The sequence below is a fragment of the Aureobasidium namibiae genome, assembly GCF_000721765.1.
Source record: "Aureobasidium namibiae CBS 147.97 unplaced genomic scaffold scaffold_6, whole genome shotgun sequence".
NCBI classification, from domain to species: Eukaryota; Fungi; Ascomycota; class Dothideomycetes; order Dothideales; family Saccotheciaceae; genus Aureobasidium; species Aureobasidium namibiae.
In genome coordinates, this window is record NW_013581203.1 from 45,491 (window position 1) to 59,664 (window position 14,174).

Genomic DNA, 14,174 nt, shown 5'->3' on the forward strand with positions numbered 1-14,174 from the left:
TTAGAGGGGAAGCTCGAAGCTCTAACTCCGGACCTTGATGGTATAAAGTGTCAACAGACCGTTCGAGCTTCTCTGCATCAAATCCATCACCGCATCTCTGCCAGAATTATCAAAAGTTATCAGACCATGTCATTCTTCGAACCCGCGCCCGAGCCAGCCACCGAGCTCGGCAGACTTCGCATCCTGTCCTCGACCGCCGGTATCCGCGTTTCTCCTCTACAGCTCGGCGCCATGTCAATCGGAGATGCCTGGGCCGGCATGATGGGCAGCATGGATAAGAAGCAGTCGTTCGCTCTTCTCGACGCCTTTGTCGAAGCTGGAGGCAACTTCATCGACACTGCCAACAACTACCAGAACGAGCAGTCGGAGCAGTGGCTCGGCGAGTGGATGCAAGAGCGTGGCAACCGTGACCAGATGGTCATTGCCACAAAGTTCACCGTAGGTCAACCTATACTTCTATCTCGACATGGGCTGACTCCTGTCTCCAGACCGACTACAAGGGCTACGCTCTCGGCAAGGGCAAAGCCGCCAATCACTGCGGAAACGACCGTCGTTCTCTACACATGAGCGTCCGCGACTCGCTCAAGAAGCTCCAGACCGACTTCATCGACATCCTCTACCTGCACTGGTGGGACCACACCACCTCGATTGAAGAGATCATGGACAGTCTACACATCCTCGTCGAGCAAGGCAAAGTCCTCTACCTCGGTATCTCAGACTCACCCGCCTGGGTCGTCTCGGCCGCAAACTACTACGCCAAAGCCCACGGCAAGACTCCCTTCTCCATCTATCAAGGCCGCTGGAACATCATGCTGCGCGACTTTGAGCGCGAAATCATCCCCATGGCTCGTCATTTCGGTATGGCCCTCGCACCTTGGGATGTCCTCGGTGGAGGCAGATTCCAAACAAAGGCCGCCATCGAGGAGCGCAAGAAGAACAATGAAAGCATTCGCGCACTCATGGGCCCCCCCGAGCAGTCCGACGACGAAGTCAAGATGAGTGCTGCTCTCGAAGAAGTAGCCAACGAACACAATGTCACTCTTACTGCCGTTGCTTTGGCCTACGTCATGTCAAAGACGACCAATGTCTTCCCTCTGGTCGGTGGACGCAAGGTCGAGCATTTGCATGACAACATCAAGGCTTTGACTATCAAGCTTTCCGATGCCCAGATCAAAAAGCTTGAGGATGTCAAGCCTTTTGATATCGGTTTCCCCAACAACTTCATTGGAGAGAACCCTGCTATTTCTGGTCAGCCCAACTTTTTGCTCGGTGCTTCTGCATCTATTGCATGGCAAAAGTTGGCCAAGCCAATTGGTCACGAATAGATCGTATGAGATAAAAATCAAAATTAAAATGCGTTTCCCTTCTTCGCAATCGACGTCGGCTCTTGATGAAGCTTAAAGAGATTCTCCATGAATTTGTTCTTTGGAAGAAATATCTTCCATCGCCACGCCTCTCCTTCCGCGTTGACCTTGTGATGGATGCAGTGGCCGAAAAGGAGGGCCATGGGAGATGAGTTGATCATGTACAGTGTTCGTTCTCTTTGTCGTTATAACTGCTGACGAAACAGATGTCTCAACATGATCTGAGAATAACATACCACAACCCGAGCATTTGGATGGATAGAAAAGGGAGAATGACATTCGATCCCTCCCATGACCCTGATCTCAGGTGCCGACAGATAGAAGATCCTAGAAGAGAGCACGCCAAGGCCCAGGTGGTCAACGCGAGAGATCTATCTTTACGTGTTGAGTGTGTCACTTCACTCACTTGCAGTCGAACTTCGAGAACGGAATTGCACACTCTTTCACCAGCATCGGATTCTGATCTTTCGTGCATCATACATATTCTGATCACACTCGCCTACGATACTGAAGATGTCTTCACCTTACACCAAAGACCGCGCTCAGCTCTGCCGCCATGAGAGCCACCGCATTGGCTGCGTCACCTGCTCACTGCACTACAAGACTCTACAGCGCTTGCAGATAGCTGATCCTCAACTCAGTCCTAATCATATGTCCATTGTTCTCGGAGTAAGAATGTCCTCGAATCCTGGGTCGCCTTCCATGTTCTTCTCATGCTTCACATCTCTTGAATTCATCCCTTCGTCTGGAATCAGACGACATGATAGTTTCTGGTGACAACCCACTTGTGCATAGTTTCATCACCACAATTCTCATGTGAGCATCTTTCATTCAACACTGTCTAACCACTAGCCTCTGGCCGACCTTATCAATCCAACATTTCCATTCCGACAGACGCAAACCATCAGACAACCTCAGTCCTCTATCTCCACCACATGTTTCAGAATGCCCCCAATCAATCGCATCGAGCTTGACAGGCGTATCAGACAGGCTAGACTCACCGCCAGACGACGACCTGCGGCTGCCAATCGCCGTGCGCCGATCCGCGATAACCACCATCGCCTCCAAGGTGAAGACAAGTGCAACACCATCAAGAGAGCAAGGCTCGCGAAGAATCACGACGTGCGCTCAGAAGGACACACAAGGTTCATATCCCTGTGTGCCTTAGTAAGCTCTCCTCATCACGCTTCATCCAGAGAGTCATCGCTGTCACAAGGCACAGTGATTTCAAGACTAGAGTATCGTTCGGGGGGAGCTCGATAACTCTTTCATCTTGGTCGACACTTTGCTGTCCACACATGACTACTGTGGGTTGTGATAGTCACACGTCATGGCAAAACGCTATAAGAGATCATGAGTGGAAGCCATACGACTGGCTTTGACCAAAAGTTATACTCACATGCAGGTATCAACGCATATCTCCCTCTCCGAGTCAATCTACCACAGTGATCTTCATCCTTCATAAGCTCGTTCATCACATCGTGCCCATCGACTACAACATCTACTTGAAGATCCCCACGTGTCGGATCTGCGCTGATGTCCATGTCGTCTTCCAGTCATCTTTTGATCGCACCGAGTGCAGAGCTTCTCGCAATCACCAAGTACCGCGAGTCCATGGCTCTGCAAAACCTGGAGACCAGTAGATGCATGTCGACCGCCGAGGCCATCATGGCCAGCCGACACAAGGGTGCATGCGATGAGGCTCTTCGATTGGCCGTGACCAAGAAGCTATACTCGCATGATGATGTCGCGCCATAGCCACCCTCCTTCACCGACTCGCCGGTGCTGCTTGCCACCTTCAACAGCTACAACCATGACTACGAGCTGGACATTCCCGAGGAAGTGGTTGCTCACGCTTCTAGTTTCTGGTGTGCCTACCGCGACAGATCACCGATTCTTCGAAGAGTAGAGCGCGTGGCTCAGGTCTGCAAACCTCCTGAAGTCTCTTACGCTCTCCTTGCGGAGCTTCAGATGGACTCTTTGCTGCTGAGGAATTGCATGAAGGTTTGAGAACCTAGAGTTGTGACTTGAAGGAAGCTGATAGAACATCACATTCCGATGGATTACGCTAACTGCTGCTCGAAATTCCTGTGCATCGTGATAGTCACACGCTCTTGCAACGCCTACATACGAGAGGTGCAGTATCCACGTGCACTCTACGGCGACCTTCCCAATCGCCTTTCCATCATTACATCCCTTCCCTTCTCGTCTCTGCTCCCAACTCCTCTCTTTTCACCTCACTTCGTGCAGCCAGTCTATACGACACCCGGCACAAACAACCAAGGGACCCTCCTCTCGTACTCCATCCAAGCCTCCCCGTATTTCTCTCTACACTTCTGAATATCCCTAATGGCTCTATGCACAATCATGCAAGCGAAGAACAAAGGGTAAAACCAAGGAAAAGGTGAATCGAAGCCCGTAATGGCGCCCCAAGAAAGCGCGAAGAAGAGATCGCAGGTGTAGTGGATTTTGCGGGCTTTGCCGTCTGTGGAGCATGTCAGTAAATTGGACGTCCAAGAAGTGGAAGAAGGAAGAAGGAAGAAGGAAAAGAGAGAAGAAGCAGAACTTACACCACCCATCACACAGAATCGAATCACCAGTCTTTGTCTTGATGGCCACAGGATTCTTGACCGCTTTCCACGGTAACTGCGGGAAAGTCTTTCGATTCAACTCTACACCTCTTTCCTGTGCTCTAAACATATTTTTCTGCGAATTTGCCGTGTCCCAGATCCAGTACACAAAGAGGTAGGTGATGAAGAGGAGGGTCAGAAGGTAAGGGTTCCAGTGATACTCTGCAGGATCATGGTTGGCGATGTACAACGTGCAGTGACAGTAGCTGAGTGGCACGCCGGCGAGATTCCAGAAGATGAGCATGAAGCCCCATTTCTCAAAGTACATGTCCCTGAGAGATAGATCAGTTCTTCTTTCCTGGCATTTGAAAAGGCTCAAGATTGCAGAAGGACAACCTACCAACTGGTGATAATCAACTCTTCACCCTTGCTACAAGCATTCGCATACAAGAAATGCGCCATCAGTAAAAACAAAGCTTCACCAGAAACGTAACCATATCTCTCGTACTGTCTCGCACAAGCGCCCAGCGTAGTCAAGAATAAAATATACCATGGAATCCTGACTTCAAAGAACATCTTAAAGTCCAACCAAGTGAAAAGTCTAGGATTGAGTTCTGCACCCATGAAGAAGTCGTAGATGGGGGAGCCAGTCATGCGGTGTTGAGCTCCGCGATGCAAAGCGGAGAAATATGCGATGAAGGAGACGAGGAAGCCAGAGATTATTGCTACGCTCATGATGGAGCCGAATTCGTCGATCAGGGTGTAGAGAGGGAAGAGACCAGAAACGTGGAGGAGAACGGCGAGGATAATGGTGGTGTACCAACTCCACACTGCTGAGCAGTAATACTCCAATTGCTTGCCATCGAGACTGGGTAGTCTTTTGCCTTTGCCGTAGACACCAGGCATGTAAAGGTAGCAAGCGCCTTCGAAGATCAAGAAGGTCCAATAGATTGTCCATGCCTTGAGGTGAGGGAAAGCATGTTCGTAGCAGAGGTTTCCCAGGTGGGAAAACAAAGCAGACCAGCTTTGTCCGGGAGTGCGAGAGGGTAAGTGACCATTGTAAAAGGTTGCTCCGATCCACATGTAGTACATGAGTAGAGGGAAGCCAATCATCATGCAGCTGACTCCCACTGCACCGCCGAACTCGCGTTCACCGCTGTTGTCGACACGATGGTCTTCTTGTTGTTCTGACGTTGCCGGAACAGAGACAAGAGGACTCCCTTCATCCTCAGTCAATTCATTCGGTCCGTTCTCCATAGTGCTATTTTTTTGTCAGAACACATTCATTGCCTCACAACATCGAGATTGGATAAAATGTCGCGGATGCGAAAAGAACATACCTGTGAAGAGATGTGTCGGCCGTGATGCAAACAAAGTGCCGAAAGCACTACAACACCAGCAAAGCCAACAATGTATTCAAGCACTGCAAGAATCATTTTCTCGGAGATCTGGTGTTTATAAAGCGGAAAGGAGAGTTTGTGATGGTGCCTGGGTTGGGAAAGCCCACGGAAACCGCGCTTTCCGGCGTTGAGCGTAGGGGGAGATTGGCCATGATACATCTTGAAACACGCCACGACTGTGATTTATGCTGACTCTGGTCTGTGAGCTTCCAGAGCAGATACTGCTTTGATTTTGGGAGGACACATTGCAAAATTCTGAGAGTCGTGGTTGCCGAGATGGATATGACTTGGTCATGTCGATGCCCTAGACCAGCTTGCTTCCTCTCCGAGTGTCAAAGTATGTCACGCGAGCGGCTATGGAAATGCACAGTTGCTTCGATGAACAGAAAGAATTCATTGAAACTTGCGCCGATACTGGCTCTCTGTGGACTTACTGATCAGCTCAAAGACTATTGTGCATGTCAATTGCCTCGATCGCGCCTGTATTTAGTCGAAAATACGAGGGGGACATACCGACTTGTCCTTGTCCCCCAACCAGTCTTGACACAGTATCCCAGCCATGAGAACCTCTCACATATAGACGCATCAGAGACGAATGTGAAACGAAAAAGGGTATATTGACATGAAAATAATTCTAAACAAAATGCAACCAAGATGCAGATGCAAAAATGACCACTTACATGCCTCTGAAGACATTACCAGAAGCACTTCTCCTCTCCTTGCCTCTGGGAATCTTTCTTCCATTGCCATCATCGGCATCACCACCACCATAGCTCTCCCTCGGCCTTTGAGGTCTTTTCTGCACCTTTTGCGGTGCAAATGTGACTTCCTTCTCACCAACGACACCTCCTTGTCTGATGCTGCTCTTGGGTTGATCTCTGAGATTCTGCGCAAGGTCACCGAAGGAACGATCCCGACGGTTGGCGTTTGCGTTCTTGTTCTTGGGTTGCGAGGATGAGACGGACATTTGAGGCTGCTTTGACTTGTGGCCAGATTTGCGGTAGTTGGTAGATGAGATGCGGTTCTTGTCGACAGTATTGTCGTCGCCACGGTCGTTGCGACGCTGGACACCGCGTTGCTGTCTTTCTGCAGCAGCATCGTCGATCTCGCTTTCTGATTCGTCGTCCGAGGAGCCGTGGATGGACTGGTTGGCTTCTTCTTCGACAGCTGTGAGACCACGCTTCCGCTCGGCGTCTTTGGCAACAGGGACGGTCGAGGGATTGTGCAGCTGGAATTCGCGCGACTGCTCGTCAATCTCGAAGTCTTCGTCCTGGAACAGCGATGCGAAACGGTCGTCGCCGAGAACACCTCTGGCTGGCTTGTCTGTATCCTCCTCGTCCTCTCCTTCTGCTTGTGGTTGTGGCTCGTCTCCTCCCTGTCGCAAGACACGTCTGGCCTTGCGACGCTCGTTTGCTTCTTCTCTTGCAGCCATCTTTTCTGCCAGTCTTCTGTTGACCTTGACCTTGACAGCCTTGTTTCCTCGGATGCGAGATTCGCGCTCCTTGTTGATCTTTTCGGCGATGGACTTGGCGCGCTGTTCTTCGAACATGTCGGGGTTGCTGATGAGGCGAGCCTGTTCGTAGAGCTTCTGGGCGACAAAGTAACCGTGCATGTAGGGGCGGAGGAGGGAGGTGGTGCCGACGAGGTGGTCGAGGTTGAGTTCGCGAAGTTGCTGGGTTGACAGGAACTTGTAGTTGTCGTAGACGGCGCCAGTCTCTTGTGCGCCAGCATTGAAGGCAGACGGGTCTTGGGCGTCCTCGGCCATTTCTTCGACGAGGTTGTCGAGGAAGGAGCACCATTTGGGAGCAGGGCCCAGCTGAGGGATGAAGAAGGAATGTTGCTGGCGACCCTCGTTAGCAGTGAGCAGCATACCGCTGTCTTTGCACCACTCGACGTGATTGAGGTCGACAGCAGGCTCAACGCTGGTCCAAGGATCGCCGTTGGAGGCTTCCCAGATCTTGATGATGCGCTTGTCGGCCGACATGAGCTTCTCGCTCTGAACTTGTGTCGATGTGGGCGACATGTACTTGAGAGTCTGGATGGCGTAGCCGTAGCCCTGGTCTTTTGTGAGGAGTGGCATGGGGGAACGCAAGTCGTAGACGTGGACGATGCCGTCAGAGTCGCCGGTTGCGAGGTTGAGGCCAGAGCGGTGGAACTCGAGAGCGGTGACTTGTGGACGCTGCTCTTGTGATTGGGTAGGAGATGAGAGGAGACCGACGCGACTGCGAGAGCGCGAGTCCCAGAACTCGACGGTGCCGATACTCGTGCCAAAGGCGAGGAGGTTGTGCGAGTCTTCGGCGATGGCGGCCGTGTTGACGCAGCCTGTGTTGATTCCGCCCTGCAGGGCACCGGCGCCTGAGCTGGTCCAGTCATCGCCGCCAACGTCGACTTCGTAAGCCTTCATGTAACGTCCCAGCTCAAGATTCAGGCGGTAGACCTCGCCCATGCCATCCGCGTTGACACCCGAGGCAGGGATGAGGGCTTCAGCCGAGCGCTTGTTGTACTTGAGGTCGCGACCGTAACGGGGGATACGAGTGCGGTAGTGCATGCCGCCGGGCGTGTGGAATTCGAGGGTGCGGTCAGTCTGCAGATGCAGCGACTTGGTGTAGTCGGACGACAGCAGGAGGAAGGTCTGGTTGAGCGAGTCGGTGTGGCGGGCGTACGACAGGGACAGATGCGGTAGGTAGTGAACGTGTTGCTGAGGCTTGTAGGTTCCGGTGCTCATGACCCATTCGCCATCGTCGCTGACCCTCACGCACTGCGAGGCTTCTTCGAATTCAAAGTCCTGCAGCAGCTCGACTCTGTTGGCCCACTCGGGGTCTTGCTTGAGACTGCGCTTCCTCTGTCGCGCAAGCCATTCGGGCAGGGGACGGGCAGTCGCTGATCCAGAGATGGTGTACACGGGCACCGCCGATGGATTTGACAACTTCATTGTGCGGAGGGTTGATGTGTTGGGTATTTGGGAAGTCGCGACTCGCTGCTGACATTTTTTTTGCAGCAGGAGCGATTGCCTTCTCCGCATTCCACTTCTTTCGCCGCGGCAGGTCGCCCGAGGGCTGTCCCGCAGAGCCTCATTGCTCTTGGCGCTTCGCTCTCTTTTCGGTCGCAGCTTCCCGCTTCGCCAGAGCTACCGCCATCCGCCTACGTTTTCCGCCAACGCCATGTCAACATGCCTCCCCCAATCGCCGGTATAGTGGAACGCAAGGAAGACCTTCGCAGATGGATCTGGGAAGACGGCCTGACTGTACAACAAGTCATCGAGAAGCTTGAGGCTGAACACAAAATCACCTGCAAAAAGCGCACCCTCGAGCGCCACCTCAGGAATTGGGGCATCTCCAAACGCTCACAGCCAGACAAGGACGCCATTCAGGAACAGCTAACCAAACTGTTTCATGGTCCATATCAAACAGATGTAGCCATCAGTAAGATCCTGAACGACGCTGGTCATGTCATCAACCGCCGCACAGTCATGGAGACACGAAAGAAGCTTGGTTTGCACAAGCGCGTCCGTCCGGAAACCGACGAGCAAGCATTACAAGACACCATCAAAGACGTCCTTACCGAAGAGTACAAAGACGAGCATGTCGTGAAAATGCATCGCGGCGAGCTCTATACGCATCTACGTGAAAAATATCCCGAGCTCAAGATTGTCGGAAGGGATCGTGTTTACAACATCGCCCGTGAGATGAATCCCACACTGATACGCAGATATCCCAAAGGCCATCCTTTGCATCAGAATCGTCCTTATAAGTTGTCTGGCAAGAGGCTAGCCGCAAAGCTGGCCAAGGATGCCGCCTCCGAGTCCAACACTCCGACTGAGCATGAACAAGATTGGTCAGCACCTCCGGAGGAATCACACAATCCATCCTCGGCCCATGACTACCCTGAGCCTTCCCCAGTCGTGGACTATCAGCTTCCTCTAGAAACTCAACTTCCCTCAATGCGTGATGCCGTTCCTGACTCACCAGCCCTTACTCAAGACCATCAACCCTCTCCAGTCTATCGGCCTAGAACTTCCAACAACCAGCTTCTACATCCAAGCCTGAGAGTCCAGGATCTTGAGAAGGAAAATGATGCCCTACATCAGAGACTGCAACAGCAAGACGCCGAGATTCGATACATGCGCCAAGCATACCACGACATGATGCAGAGGATTGGCTCCGTGCCTGCTCCGAACTCCTTTCAATCCTGAGAACCCTTCGTTGGAACATTATTCTTCCTATATCCACAAGGTGTGAATATTGCTTGAGCGGATCGAGCTTTACGGCCGTTTGGGAAAGTTTGGTTCATTCGTCTCCACAAATCGAGGTGGTCCTCCCGCCCAGACCGGTAAAGCCTTTACCCGTCACCACCGTCTGCCCGAACAGGACAACCACTCTCTTGAAATCGATTCCATTACATACATCCCAGCTCATATCCAAACTCTACTGTCAATCGAATTATACATCGCGGATATTTCAGATGACAAGAGACAGTCCAATGGCTACACGCAACCAAAAAGACCAAGCCATCACCGAAGGTCTTCAATACTATCTGCTTGGCTACAACATCAAAGGCTCCTTCTCACCACTTCTACACAACACTGGTTTTCGTTTATTGGGACTACCTCACACCTATGGCTTGTTCGAAGTTCCCAATGTTGATGAGTCTGTTGAAAGATTGCTTCAGGATCCAAAGGTCGGCGGCTTGTCAGTAACAGCTCCTCACAAACTGCAAGTCGGCAAATATATGGATGCCATATCCGAGGAAGCGAGAGTCATGGGTTCTGTCAACACCATCGTAGCTTCCACATCACCTGGCAGCAACAAAAGACAACTCTTCGGTGACAACACTGACTGGCTCGGCATCACTCGCTGTATCCAAGGCGGCAGGATTGATTTCGACGTACCGGGAACGACAGCAGTAGTCTTGGGCGCTGGTGGTGCTGCCAGAGCTGCTGTATACGCATTTGTCAAGCTGGGTATCCAGAACATTGTGGTCGTCAATCGCACAAGAGAACGAGCCCAACAACTAGTAGCAAACTTCCCGGATCACAACATCGAAATTGTCGAATCTCTTCACATCCTCGAGGAGCGCTCGCAAAGGGAATCGCTCAAAATCTCAGTCATTGTCGGATGCATACCTGCGGAAGTATTTACCGAGGCGGACGTACCAGATTGGCTGTTTCCGAAAGTGGAGAGGGGTGTCCTGGTAGAGATGGCATATGGAAAGCAGACTGCCATCACTGCCAAAGCATTGGCAGCTCCGAACTGGAATGTATTTGATGGCATCGATGTGTTGCAACAACAGGCGTTCGGACAGTTCGAAGCATGGACAGGCAAGCCTGCGCCTAAGATGGAGATGATGCAGGCCGTGAACAACGCTCTGGGAAGAACGTTCAACCCTGCTTTTGCAGATGCCAAACTATAGATCAATCGCTACAGACTACACGCCTAGACCAAGAACACAGCTATAAATGGGGATGATCAGACAATTATATTCCAAAGACTCCATATGATCTTCTGTCCTTTCACATGTAGGGTGCCTGAACAATACATTCCGTCAAACTGTAGTCGAGAGGGTAAACACGCATCAGCTGATGCATGGAGTTGAACCGTTCGAATACGAACCACATACCAATCTTGATGAGTCCAGACCAGATCGCGGCTGGGTGGGTCTCATTTGCTCGGACAAGATGTATCGGCTAGCAGCACGCGTGCCGTTGCGTGGTCAGGGCAAGCAATGCATGGAGGAGCCAAGCCAACTTGTCTTGGTCGGAAGATTTCTTACCCGGTCTACCTCCCTGATGCTCCACCATACTCGCAGTTAGTTCGTATATCGGCTATTGTCTGACTGTATCCTGAACTGCTCAATTACGATGTGATCGCGCGGATGAGAGGACATATACGGACATATAGAACCACGATCGATGCGATTTGAACCAGCGCATACCAAAAACACTCATTCTTTCAACATGGACAACTTCATCTACACCAGCACCCCCAGCCGAGTCATCTTCGGCCAAGGCAAAGTGTCAACTCTGCCCCAAGAAGCCGAAGCTCTCGGCGTATCGAAATGCCTGATCCTCTGCACAAAGTTCCAGATCAAGGAAGCAGAAATGCTCACAAAACTTCTCGGTGACAAAGCCGTGGGAATCTTTGACAATGCAACAATGCACACACCAATCTCCATCACCGACGAAGCTTTGGATCTTGCAAAATCCCTCAATGCCGATTCTGTAGTCAGCATCGGAGGAGGCAGCACCATTGGCCTCGGCAAAGCCATCTCTTTCAAGACAAAATTGCCTCATATCTGCATCCCTACCACGTATGCCGGAAGCGAGATGACGCCGATTTTGGGACAGACGGTTGATGGCAAGAAAACGACGGAGTCACATCCGGACATCAAGCCCAATGTGGTCATCTATGATGTTGATTTGACCATGACGCTGCCGGTGGAAATGAGCATGACGAGTAGTGTTAATGCTATCGCACATGCTGGTAAGTTTTCCCTCCGACTTCTCCTCTTGCATTTACCATCATGTTGGATGAAAAACTCACAGATGCAAATAGTAGAAGCACTTTACGCACCAGACACAAATCCCATAATCCAGCTCCTCGCCCAAGATGGCGTGCGCGCTCTTGCCTCCGCCCTGCCTGAAATCAAGACCAACCCCCTTTCCATCCCAGCACGTACAAAGGCCCAATACGGAGCTTGGCTATGCGCTATCTGTTTGGGCAGCACGAAGATGGCCTTGCACCATAAGATCTGCCATGTGCTGGGAGGCACATTCAATCTACCGCACGCGGACACACATACAGCAGTTTTGCCTCATGCGTTGGCGTTCAATGCTCCTGCGACACCTAGGGCGATGGAGTTGTTGGCTGAGGCGTTGCCGGAGGGTAAGGGTGATGCGGTCAAGGGAATGAATATTTTGCTGGAGAAGTTAGGGATGCAGATGGATTTGAAGAGGTTCGGCATGAAAGAGAGTGATATTGAGATCGGTGTGCAGCAGACGTTGAGTAATGCTTACTCAAACCCGAGGAAGATCGAAGAGGGGCCAATCAGGGAGATGATCAGGAGGTGCTGGGCTGGTGAGCCGGCGGTGCAGGATCTGTAGAGAAAGAATATAGCGTTCTTTGATCGAGCGTAACGAAAACAATTGTCGAGTTTAGATGATTATTTCATAGAAAACAGATGCAATAGCATCAACAGAAACAGATACAGCATCTCGTGTATATCCTTTCATCATGCCGCAAGAGCTTAGATGTGTGTCTGTTGCGATACCGTACGGAAAAGGGTTGTCTTCGCATCTATCAACATGGTTCGAACCACTGTCCATCTTCTTCACTTTGCACTTCCTACAGAAGGGCTTACCGCGAAGGCGGTCGATCGGAGCACCCTGGCTGGATTTATCGGATGACATGAAAGCAAACTACTAGCTCCTTGAATTCCCAGAATTGGCTCTATTCTCTTCCATTATGATCTTCCGCGACGATTAACGAACGCTTGAAAGAGCCTGGAAATGACAGATCATTCTGGCTGAAGTTTTATGCGTGATTGTTCTAGATGTTAGCCTGCAATCGAATTACATGTGCAGTGAGGTGGCAACACCGGTCCAGATGCTTCCAGACCCCTGTCTGTCATTCCAGCCAAAACTGCTTATTGTGGAGGAACAGACATGATGTGGGCACGGTATCGCAAGAACTCGGCGGCGAATTATCTGGTAGCATAGTGATCAGAGATACACCTAACGGCAGTATATATGATAATCTTGTGTATACCTTGATGATTGCAATGGTAGTCTGTCTTTGTACATTGACACATATCTATCAAACACAAAGTCACAGGTATACTGCGAACTTTCACATATTGATAGGAGAAGCCGAGCGTCACAGGTTCAATGCTATCAGTCGCCTGTAAGAATGAGCAGTGCACGTTATGGAGATAGCAATGAATGAACGGTAATTTCCAGTACGAGCATTCATATGTACAGACTTGGTGGCATACGCAATGCGTTTCGTGTGTGGACGAAAGTCTGGAAATTGAGGGCGGTCGGATGATGCGCGTTGTCTGCAAGATAGCAATGTGTATGATATTTCAAGTTAATTTGTTATTCTCTATGAGAAGCGTGAGACCATATTCTATGACCATCGAAGCTCGGGAAATCCATATTACATCCAGATCATTGATGCCTTGTTGCTCCCTGCTTTTTGGCGATGAACTCGATAGCAGCACTGTATCCAAAAGTGCCCAATCCACAAATCACAGCGACAGCCTTGTCGCTCAAAAAGCTCTTGTGACGGAATTCTTCGCGAGCATGTACATTGCTGATGTGAACCTCGATAAAGGGAATAGCAACTCCACCCAAAGCATCGCGCAAAGCGACACTGGTGTGCGTCAGACCTCCGGGGTTGATGATAATATAATCGCATTTTCCTCTTGCTTCGTGGATGCGATCAATGATGTGACCCTCGTGATTTGATTGGAATGAGGAGATTTCGAGATTCAGACCCGAACAATGCTTCTGTGCTGCAGTTTCTACATCTTGGAGGGTTTCGTGGCCGTAGATGTGTGGCTCGCGGGTTCCGAGGAGATTGAGGTTGGGCCCGTTGATGAGCAGAATCGATCCTTTCGACATGATGTTTAATGTGTTTGGGTGGTGGTGAGGTTTGGGATAATTGATGAGCCGAGCCAAGTGAAAAGGTAGGGTTGGCGTTTGCTTGTGGCGGAACGGGGGGCCGGGCAGTACTTATGGATAGCGATATCCGGGGACCCCATATTAAGAATTTATCCGACTTCACATGCCGGCAGCTTGCGCGACTCCTGCCAAGATGAGCATTGGTATCGTTGAGCATTGT

General features: G+C 50.9%; 8 protein-coding genes across 8 annotated transcripts; 5 read left to right on the plus strand and 3 right to left on the minus strand.

Moving 5' to 3' along the window:
* Positions 1 to 126: 126 nt before the first annotated feature.
* On the plus strand, positions 127 to 1,325 carry M436DRAFT_44292 (putative aryl-alcohol dehydrogenase Aad14; the record flags this gene model as incomplete). The annotated part of the gene is made up of 2 exons (XM_013573111.1): positions 127 to 438; positions 489 to 1,325. The coding sequence occupies 2 exons, from the start codon at positions 127 to 129 to the stop codon at positions 1,323 to 1,325; spliced, it is 1,149 nt and encodes a 382-aa protein (XP_013428565.1).
* A 1,581-nt stretch (positions 1,326 to 2,906) lies between these two features.
* Positions 2,907 to 3,374, plus strand: M436DRAFT_80628 (uncharacterized protein; the record flags this gene model as incomplete). Its single annotated transcript, XM_013573298.1, has 2 exons — positions 2,907 to 3,080; positions 3,123 to 3,374. 2 exons carry the CDS (start codon positions 2,907 to 2,909, stop codon positions 3,372 to 3,374), a joined length of 426 nt encoding a protein of 141 aa, XP_013428752.1.
* A 245-nt stretch (positions 3,375 to 3,619) lies between these two features.
* M436DRAFT_71651 (c-24(28) sterol reductase) lies at positions 3,620 to 5,191 on the minus strand (the record flags this gene model as incomplete). Its single annotated transcript, XM_013573225.1, has 3 exons — positions 3,620 to 3,849; positions 3,935 to 4,266; positions 4,335 to 5,191. 3 exons carry the CDS (start codon positions 5,189 to 5,191, stop codon positions 3,620 to 3,622), a joined length of 1,419 nt encoding a protein of 472 aa, XP_013428679.1.
* An 819-nt stretch (positions 5,192 to 6,010) lies between these two features.
* On the minus strand, positions 6,011 to 8,266 carry M436DRAFT_44364 (WD repeat protein; the record flags this gene model as incomplete). Its single annotated transcript, XM_013573121.1, has 1 exon — positions 6,011 to 8,266. One exon carries the CDS (start codon positions 8,264 to 8,266, stop codon positions 6,011 to 6,013), a length of 2,256 nt encoding a protein of 751 aa, XP_013428575.1.
* A 237-nt stretch (positions 8,267 to 8,503) lies between these two features.
* Positions 8,504 to 9,526, plus strand: M436DRAFT_44272 (uncharacterized protein; the record flags this gene model as incomplete). The annotated part of the gene is made up of 1 exon (XM_013573106.1): positions 8,504 to 9,526. The coding sequence occupies one exon, from the start codon at positions 8,504 to 8,506 to the stop codon at positions 9,524 to 9,526; it is 1,023 nt and encodes a 340-aa protein (XP_013428560.1).
* Positions 9,527 to 9,813: 287 nt separating this feature from the next.
* M436DRAFT_43577 (shikimate-5-dehydrogenase) lies at positions 9,814 to 10,743 on the plus strand (the record flags this gene model as incomplete). The annotated part of the gene is made up of 1 exon (XM_013572971.1): positions 9,814 to 10,743. One exon carries the CDS (start codon positions 9,814 to 9,816, stop codon positions 10,741 to 10,743), a length of 930 nt encoding a protein of 309 aa, XP_013428425.1.
* Positions 10,744 to 11,287: 544 nt separating this feature from the next.
* On the plus strand, positions 11,288 to 12,433 carry M436DRAFT_71655 (putative maleylacetate reductase; the record flags this gene model as incomplete). The annotated part of the gene is made up of 2 exons (XM_013573226.1): positions 11,288 to 11,813; positions 11,886 to 12,433. The coding sequence occupies 2 exons, from the start codon at positions 11,288 to 11,290 to the stop codon at positions 12,431 to 12,433; spliced, it is 1,074 nt and encodes a 357-aa protein (XP_013428680.1).
* Positions 12,434 to 13,498: 1,065 nt separating this feature from the next.
* M436DRAFT_62603 (3-dehydroquinate dehydratase) lies at positions 13,499 to 13,954 on the minus strand (the record flags this gene model as incomplete). Its single annotated transcript, XM_013573163.1, has 1 exon — positions 13,499 to 13,954. The coding sequence occupies one exon, from the start codon at positions 13,952 to 13,954 to the stop codon at positions 13,499 to 13,501; it is 456 nt and encodes a 151-aa protein (XP_013428617.1).
* Between the last annotated feature and the right edge of the window lie 220 nt (positions 13,955 to 14,174).